The 9,117-nt window shown below is 43.4% G+C and overlaps 2 protein-coding genes across 3 annotated transcripts; one reads left to right on the top strand and one right to left on the bottom strand.

The window, feature by feature from the left end:
- The first annotated feature begins 288 nt into the window (after window positions 1-288).
- LOC111976393 (haloacid dehalogenase-like hydrolase domain-containing 5) lies at window positions 289-6,296 on the top strand. Of its 2 annotated transcripts, none has more exons than XM_024005193.2 (8): window positions 289-873; window positions 1,736-1,939; window positions 2,233-2,384; window positions 3,129-3,222; window positions 3,317-3,350; window positions 3,468-3,642; window positions 3,875-4,063; window positions 4,595-6,296. In XM_024005193.2, exons 1-8 carry the CDS (start codon window positions 754-756, stop codon window positions 4,992-4,994), a joined length of 1,368 nt encoding a protein of 455 aa, XP_023860961.1. In that variant the 5' UTR covers window positions 289-753; the 3' UTR covers window positions 4,995-6,296. The 2 variants fall into 2 exon arrangements, with proteins under 2 accessions (XP_023860961.1, XP_023860963.1); XM_024005195.2 differs by having other exon boundaries at window positions 295-873; window positions 2,272-2,384.
- Window positions 6,297-6,322: 26 nt separating this feature from the next.
- Window positions 6,323-8,365, bottom strand: LOC111976562 (platelet glycoprotein IX-like). The gene is given in 2 exon segments (XM_024005482.2): window positions 6,323-7,278; window positions 7,281-8,365. Coding segments are annotated over 2 exon segments (657 nt in total). The 5' UTR covers window positions 7,468-8,365; the 3' UTR covers window positions 6,323-6,808.
- Window positions 8,366-9,117: the final 752 nt, after the last annotated feature.

Raw genomic sequence — 9,117 nt, 5'->3', positions numbered from 1 at the left:
AGCTCAGATTTCCATGTCAAATTACCCTTGGGTGGCACTTGCAGTGTAAATTTAGCCAAACTATATAAAGACCCACTTGTGCTTCAGCTCTCCGGTTGTCGATTTTGCAGTCGGTTTGGCCCTTATTTGGTCTCAGAAAATGGAAATAAATCAATTGAAAACATGGATTAAGTCAATTAATACACTTGTATTACTTTGGTGCAGTGCAGTGGACAAAATTCCTCAATCTATACTTCTAAAATGGCCAGTATCCTTGCTGCTGTTTTCCCCTGCATTTCTATTGCTCCACCTGATGTTCAAAATGGCAGCTGGGGCCGCAGTCTAGTTCTGCGCTGTTTACGATTTTCAACAGTGCGTAATATAATGCCACGTTAAAAACAACTCGGAAATCTCCGACCTCCGTGCGGTCTAGACAACTGTGACATCGCGGGGGGGAAACGAGCATCGACTGGAAATAATCGTTTCGAACGGTAATCCAACTCGGAATTTGGAAGGTCGGAAATGCGAGCATCTTACTAGAGCTCCGACCTGAACACCACTGACGTCATGATTTGACCTCTTTTTCCGTGTTCCCAGTTGTATTGAAAGCACTAAAAGGAAGTCCTCATGTCGTCATTTCGCCGTGCATAGAAAAAAATTAATGAGTAAAAAAATCGGAAGAAAACAAGCCCAGCCGAACAGCCAGCTCAGCCCAAGCCGGCTTTTTTATTTGGTGCTTCATTATTTTTCGGTCACCGGTGAAAGTAGGCGGAGATGAGGGGACTCCTGCCGTTTTACCGAGCTCTGAACGCCCTGTGTAACCGACAAGTCAGGCGAAGAGCTGGATTTGCCGGTTCTGAGTGCGGGTTTAGCGGAACCGTGTCTGTTAGCAAGGTACGATTCGAACTGCAAAGCTGTTGCTTCCAAATGAATTCTGCACTGTCAGCTGATACATTGTAGCCAATGTTTCCTTGTAATAGGAATACCAACGAATGTAGCATTGCACTGGTATTTTGGGGGATGGGCGCTTTGTGTCCTCAAATGTTAGTTTTTTCCCCATCAGTTTTCAAAATCCAAACAGGCACATTTTTRAGTCTCCGAATGTTATCGCTCAAGATGAGTGTGTAGGAAAAGAGATTGCAGTTCCATCACAATCCCATATCATTAGCTCCTTCTGTAATGTTGGCTACAATGAATTGAATACATCATGGGGGTTTTCTCTCTAAATAATAGGCCTCAGAGGTGCATATGTATCCAAATGGCATATTGGGCCTGTCAGTAAAGTGGCTTTGATAAGAGGAAAGTCCCAATAATCACAGGGCCTATGAATTTCTACCCTCACATCACATATTATGTTTATTTTCTCTTTATGTGAGCTGCCTCCACAATTCACATTTCCTTCCACATATACCTAGAGGCTAGACTGTTGTAGCCTGATCCACACCAATAGCAAAACAGATTGTAAACTTACGGGACTTCAGGATGGTCGTATGAGGCTAAGACTGTTGAGCAACACCCTGGAAATAGTTGTGTTGTAACATACAGAAACTAAATCATTACTAGTCTAGATTCATATTTAAAACAGAACCACACACATGGTCCTGCATCCTGTCTTGTGTGTCAACTCAGACCCATGCTTTGAGGATGGGTCTTATATTGTTGAGTGGAATATTTCTAATGATGCATGATGTCAACTTATGTCATCATGTAGCGATCTAGAATGTGGCATATGAATCATTCTCTCTTCCTATCCCAGCCACAGCCATGCTTTGGCCTGCTGTTTGACATCGATGGCGTGCTTGTCCGGGGAAAGATACCCATCCCTGCTGCAAAAAAGGCCTTCCAAAAACTGGTCAACTCTCAGGGACAATTTGTGGTACCAGTTGTTTTTGTCACCAACGCAGGGAATTGTATGCGGCAGATGAAAGCAGACCAGCTCTCGCACATCCTGGGAGTGCCTGTAAGTGTCTCACAGCTCTCTTCTGCCACACAATCTGTAATGATTAAGACATAATTTAATTCAAGGCCCTGTGTGGGCAGTTAGCCACTCATGCTGTACATGTTAATGTGGTGCATTGTCTTTTGACTTTAAACGAGTTCTCAGTAATATGATGGATAAATATTAGGACCAGCAGAGGTAGACAATGACATGCATTATACACAGCCTTTTGACATAAAATTCAACTGTATGTGTGTCTTGTTGCACAGAAAATCAAACCAATTAGGTCCTCTTGAAGATATTGCTTGCTGTAGGTCTGGCTCAGCCTATCAGACCGGTGTTTTTGTTACCAGATCACCATGGACCAGGTGATGATGTCACACAGTCCACTGAGGATGTTCAAGAAATACCATGACAAGTGTGTTCTGGTGTCAGGACAAGGGCCCGTCCTGGATATTGCCAAAAAGTATCCTTTTGAAATACAATATGTATTATTAGACAATATCAAAGCATCTACTTGACTTAGCTTGAWAAGAGAATATCAGGGCGGCAGGTAGCCTAGTGGTTAGAGCTTTGGACCAGTAACCGAAAGGTTGCTAGATCGAATCCCTGAGCTGACAAGGTAAAAATCTGTTGTTCTGCCCCTGAACAAGGCAGTTAACCCACTGTTCCTAGACCGTCATTGTAAATTAGAATTTGTTCTTAACTGACTTGCCTAGGTAAATAAAAATTACCTGGAAATTAATTAACAAGCTGATTATATCAGGTATATCAGACCYAAGTGCAGACTGTGTTGAAGTTACAATGTTTATTGCAAKAACAGGGGCAGGCAAACGACAGGTCAAGGCAGGCAGGGGTCGATAATCCAGAGTAGCGGTACAGGACGGCAGGCAGGGTCAGGGGCAGGCAGAGTGGTCAGGCAGGCGGGCTCAGAGTCAGGACAGGCAAGGGTCAAAACCAGGAGGACGAGGAAAAAGAGAGACTGGGGAAAAACAGGAGCTGAGAAACCGCTGGTTGACTTGAACAAACAAGACAAACTGGCACAGACAGACAGAAAACATAGGTATAAATACCCAGGGGATAAGTGGGGAAGATGGGCGACACCTGGAGGGGGGTGGAGATAAGCACAAGGACAGGTTAAACAGATCAGGGCGTGACAGATTATAATGACCATGCTATACATTGGTGGTGTAATCCTTAAAATTATAAGCTTGGGCTTCCAGAATGTGGTCAGTATCGACATGTTGAGAGAATCCTTTCCTCTGCTGGACATGGTAGACCACAACAGACGGCCCAAACTGCCGGTGAGAATCGAGCCGATGTATACATCAAGATCCATAGACAGGCTATATTTCAGAGGCTTTCCTAAGCACCTTCCATTTCTTATTTTCTTTTCAGTCCAGTCCTATTGCCAACCTTCCCACAGTAGAAGGTGAGGGCTTGTAAATGGATTCTCTCCTTCTCATTGATCTTGTTGTTGAACTGTCACCGTAATCGCAATTGTATATCATATCCATCATATTCCACTTCTTTTCTCTTCCCGGTCCAGCTGTTATTCTGTTTGGGGAGCCCATCCGATGGGAGACCAACCTCCAGCTGATAATTGATATCCTGCTGACCAATGGGAACCTGAGCGGAGCCCACCAGACCCAAAAGCTTCCCCACCTCCCCCTGCTGGCCTGCAACATGGATCTCATGTGGATGGCTGAGGCCCAGTCTCCACGGTAACCACAGTGAATCAGAGCTGTTATTGAAATGTGGTGAAAAGGAAGGCAGATATGAATAGGAAGAAAGACATTTGTTTTTTTCACCATAGAATCTATTAATGTCCTGGATGCAAAACGGGACTAAGCTCATTGAAGTCTGGCCTTTAAGAAAACGGTTCAATGAGCTTGATTAGTTTAATTGATCATGTTTTCATTACATGTTTGCTTCTTTATATGATCTCAACTCCAGCTTTGGTCATGGAACATTCCTGGTGTGCCTGGAGAACATCTACAAGAAGATAACGGGTAAAGAGGTGAAGTACAAAGCTCTGATGGGAAAGCCCAGTGAACTGACCTACCACTTTGCTGAGTACCTCATCAGAGGCCAGGCTGTGGAGAGAAACTGGAAACAGCCCATCACCTCCCTCTATGCTATTGGGTAAGACCCCTGTCATCTCACTGTTGACAGCAAAAATGGTGGCAATTTATTTTACGTGAGAAAAAAAAATGAAAATTATGGGTAATCGCATAATGATAACATATCATTATAATTACTTGTTTGTTGTTTGGGGATTCAAAGCACAGCTAGATTTCATCTTGAAGCTAGAGTAGTTGTTATAAGTGTGGGCTCTTAATTTGATCACTGTTGTGGCTGAGAATTTTCCCGCGCCGCAGGAAATGCAGATGAGCTTTGAGATTTACATACATTCACTGAAACCCGCACTACAGTTATATTAACAGTATAGCACTTTTCATATAGCCTAATTATAGCCTAACCACAGATCAAACATTACATTGGTGGAAAAATGTGAATGTTCAAATGTTGTTACAGGATTATATTGATGCGACAATACTGGTCAAATTAAGATTCTGCACCTGGATGTGCTGATGTCCATGATGTGGGATGTAATTTCTGTACTACCTGATTCCTCTCCTTGATTTCCTTTCCTTTTCCTCTCTACTCCTTCAGGGATAACCTGATGACTGACATCTATGGGGCCAACCTCTACAGTTGTTACCTGGAGGAGAGGAACAGGAGGAAGAACTCCAAAGCTGTCGCCAAGATGGCCACTGGCACGGGCTCTAGTGCAGCCCTTCCCCAGGACAACGACCACATAGAGAACACCTGGGAGAGCGAGCTGGCACCCCCCTCCGCCACCTCCTGCAAGTCCATCCTGGTGTGCACTGGGGTGTACAACCCCCACACGGAGGTGCCCACTTATGCCAACAAGTGCATCAAGGAGACTGTGTTTCACGGGCATCGCGACTTCCGCTTTGACCCGGCGTTGGTAGAGCCCGGGCACATCGTGCAGGACGTGGCTGACGCCGTGGAGCTCATCTTTGAGCAGGAGAAGTTTGTGCCTCAGTAATGTTTTCAGGTTGGTGTCATCATGGAGACCTCCTTAGTAGAGGTCTCAGGTTTGCCTGTGCCGGCCATAGAATTAGAATTGATTATATTCAAATTCTATGGTTCTGGGTTAAAAAGGAGGGGGTTCCTAAAAATTGATACAGAGCAGACCCAACCAACTGATCAATATCCAGTGTTGTGCAGATTTGTTTTGTATGATACGATGGACCAGATTCCCTTAGTCCTTAACTGGGAAATACCACTCACTGAGTTACGTTGGACAGTGTTTACAACTTGGCAGGGTATTGAAGGAACTTAATAGGTAAAGTACTGTAGTGAGATTGAACTCTTATTCATTCTGTTGTATTGTTCTATAGTGGGCTTAAAACGATTTAAGTTCTGCACAATTACCCGCTTTTAAGTAATGGCAATTGATTTTAATGCAAGCCTTATTTAATAGTATTATGAATAAGTATTTTCTTAGTTGTGATTATGTACAAAGATTATGACCATCTTTAAAATTGTGAATTTGATTTAATTGGTCTTATGTATCTTAATGACTATAATAAGTTCCAAATATTTTTATGAATTCATATGTTTTCAATTCCTTCTCAAACTGACCATATTACTGTCTACCATACGTTTTGTCTGTTACATCTATGCATGCATTTCATAAGATAGATTTAATGCATTATACTGTACTTGGCCCGGTTTCCCAAAAGCATATTAAGGSAATTTCATCGTTAGAACCATAGATGGTTCTAATATTAACCATAGATGGTTCTAATATTAATTTTGCCTTAAGATGCTTTTGGGAAACCGGGCCCTGTACTGTAAGAATACCTATTTGATATTTAGGGTGCAATGCCGTCCTTCAACTGTGCTGTCTACATTATTTCGAGCAATGTAAACCATGTAACCTGTATTTGCACAGAACAAAACGATTCATTCTCATTTAATGTTACCATATCTTGCCGAGCTACTAAACCTGCTCTTTGTTGTAAATGTACCATTTGTCGTATGCGTTAGAACTTTGACCACAGATGCAATGACTGTATCTAGCCACTTATATTTATATAAAATATAGGAATATAAGAGAAGCTATTTTATCATAGGTGTATTAACCATGTATTTCAGTTGATGCGTTACATATTTTATAAGATGTTGTCAATATTGCTTGTATGAATGAAAATAGCGTAGCCTTAAAAAAACGAAAGAAAAAAGCTGGCTACCTGTTCTTCAGTGCTGATGATACAGCATGGCTTTGTTTACATGAAAACAAACGACTCCATAGAAAATAAAACATGCTTATCTTCTTGCCATATATCCTAACGGTTTTCTTCTTACTGTCCTCATGCACACATCTTCAGTTTCAGAAATAAATATTCTCACTTATCTGGTGTTAACAATATTTGCAAATTGTACAACACCTAAATGTCTCCCGAATCTGTCTAAGGCACTGCATCTCAGTGCTTGAGGCGTCACTACAGACACCCTGGTTCGAATCCAGGCTGTATCACAACCGGCCGTGATTGGAAGTCCCATAGGGCGGCGCACAATTGGCCGGTGTAGGCCGTCATTGTATATAAGAATCTGTTCTTAACTGACTTGCCTAGTTAAATAAAGGTAAAATAAACAAAAAAGCTTCACCCTCATGTAGTGCTAGGTATCAACAGCCAATCCAGTAGGGCCTGGAAGCTATAGTGAGCTTCGATTGGTCAAAAATGGCACGATGTCACAGAGTATTTGCATAAAGTTCAGCTTTCCCTAACTTTGGTCACGCTCCCTCGCCCATGCTCGCATCGCCCGGTGAGAGAGGCAGAGTTCTCACATTCCTCAGACAGAGAGCCTCTGGAGTGTCCTCCTGTGTTTGGGCTTCAGCGACTTCAGAGAGTCAGCCTCAAACCATGCGTGTCTCTGATCCATGTCCAGAGTGAAGGTGGAGTTCTTCGCCAGCCTCAGGCCACACAGCAGGAGGCCGATGAGCCCACACAACATCACCCCCACCAGGGTATCATACACCTCCCTTGCACACTTCTGCTGGGCACAGGAGGAAAAGTAGGCATCACTGAGCACAGTGATTGCTGTGTGTGCCACACTACTTGGGCTGGCACAGGTGGGCACCCCACCAGACACGACAGCCCCGTTCCTCTTCAGCCAGGTACTTAGGTACTGGATTTCACAGTTACAGTGGAAAGGGTTCCCATACAGGGTGACCCTTCTCAGGCCTTGCAGCCTGTCGAAGTGCCCTGGAGGTACTGTGGACAGCTGGTTGTTCTGGAGGTGGAGCTCGTTGTGTCTGGAGAGAGAGGTGGGACTTCCCTGAGGCTCAGGGAGCTGCAGTTGATCTGTAGTCCTGCAGGGTGTAGGGCTGAACACTGGCAGGGCTGTGGGCTGGTCTGTGCACTGGATGTGGCCAGGAGGAGGAGGATGGCTAGCCCTGAACCAAAGAGAATCCTACAGGAAGAAAAACATACCATATCTGATGTATACATACACTATACAAACAAAACGGCCTCTGGAAGCAACGTCAGCACAAGAACTGTTCGTCGGGAGCTTAATGAAATAGGTTTTCATGGCCGAGCAGCTACACACAAGCCTAAGGTCACCATGCACAATGCCAAGTGTTGGCTGGAGTGGTGTAAAGCTCGCCACCAGTGGACTCTGGAGCAGTAGAAACACGTTCTCTGGAGTGATGAATCAAGCTTCACCATTTGGCAGTCTGACGTACAAAGTTGGGTTTTGCGAACCTTCCCGAATGCATAGTGCCAACTGTAAAGTTTGGTGGAGGAGAAATAATGGTCTGGGACTGTTTTCCATGGTTCGGGCTAGGCCCCTTAGTTCCAGTAAAAGGGAAATCTTAACGCTACAGCATACAATGACATTGTAGACGATTCTGTGCTTCCAACTTTGTGGCTACAGTTTGTGGAAGACCCTTTCCTGTTTCAGCATTACAATGCTTCTGTGCACAAAGCGAGGTCCATACAGAAATGGTTTGTCGAGATCGGTGTGGAAGAACTTGACTGGCCCGCACAGAGCCCTGACCTCAACCCCATCGAACATCTTTGGGATGAATTGGAACGCCGACTGCGAGCCAAGCCTAATCGCCCAGCATCAGTGCCCAACCTCACTAATGCTCTTGTGGCTGAATGGAAGAAAGTTCCTGGAGCAATGTTCCAACATCTAGTGGAAAGCCTTCCCAGAAGAGTGGGGGCTGTTATAGAGCAAAGGGGGGCAAAGGAGGGACCAACTCCATATTAATGCCCATGATTTTGGAATTAGATGTTCGATGAGCAGGTGTCCACATACTTTTGCTCATGTGGTACCCAAAATATCATTCATAATAGGCATACCTGTCAAATGAATATTATGTTTTGACAGCATAGAGGTGTATGTAACATTTATTGATCTATTTACATAATAGTGACGTGGGTCAATTTTGTATCTATCTCACATTGGGTGGGAAAACATGTCTGTCATTTCATATACAGTATCCTATGGGCTGAACAGGCTTATCATGATAAGCCATAGCCATAAATGTTAAAGTGAGGCCTTACCTTTAAGTGTGAAGTTATTGACAACAAGGTTAGAGTGAGGCCTACTGTGGTGGAAATTCAACACCAGGGACACCTGAAGTGGAGAGGTTACAACAACAAACTCTGCACACTGTACAGGTCTATCAGAAAACTCAGCTGGGGCGGTCCCAACAGTTGTCTTATGTACAGTGTCGTGTCTTTAGTATCATTGAAGGTGAATACTGTTATTTTATCAAATCAATTCTCTATAATTATTATTACGTGATTAAACTAATCATGTACATTTAATTAACTAGGAAGTCGGGGCACCACGGAAAATCTTCAGATTACAAAGTTATACTTTTCCGAATATAACTCATCAGATACATATATACAGTGGGGAGAACAAGTATTTGATACACTGCCGATTTTGCAGGTTTTCCTACTTACAAAGCATGTAGAGGTCTGTAATTTTTATCATAGGTACACTTCAACTGTGAGAGACGGAATCTAAAACAAAAATGCAGAAAATCACATTGTATGATTTTTAAGTAATTAATTTGCATTTTATTGCATGACATAAGTATTTGATACCTACAACCATAGAATTTCCGCTCTTCACGACCTGTT

The sequence above is a fragment of the Salvelinus sp. IW2-2015 genome, linkage group LG17 (genome assembly GCF_002910315.2).
Source record: "Salvelinus sp. IW2-2015 linkage group LG17, ASM291031v2, whole genome shotgun sequence".
Lineage (NCBI taxonomy): Eukaryota > Metazoa > Chordata > Actinopteri > Salmoniformes > Salmonidae > Salvelinus > Salvelinus sp. IW2-2015.
This window is presented reverse-complemented; position numbering and strand designations above follow the sequence as displayed.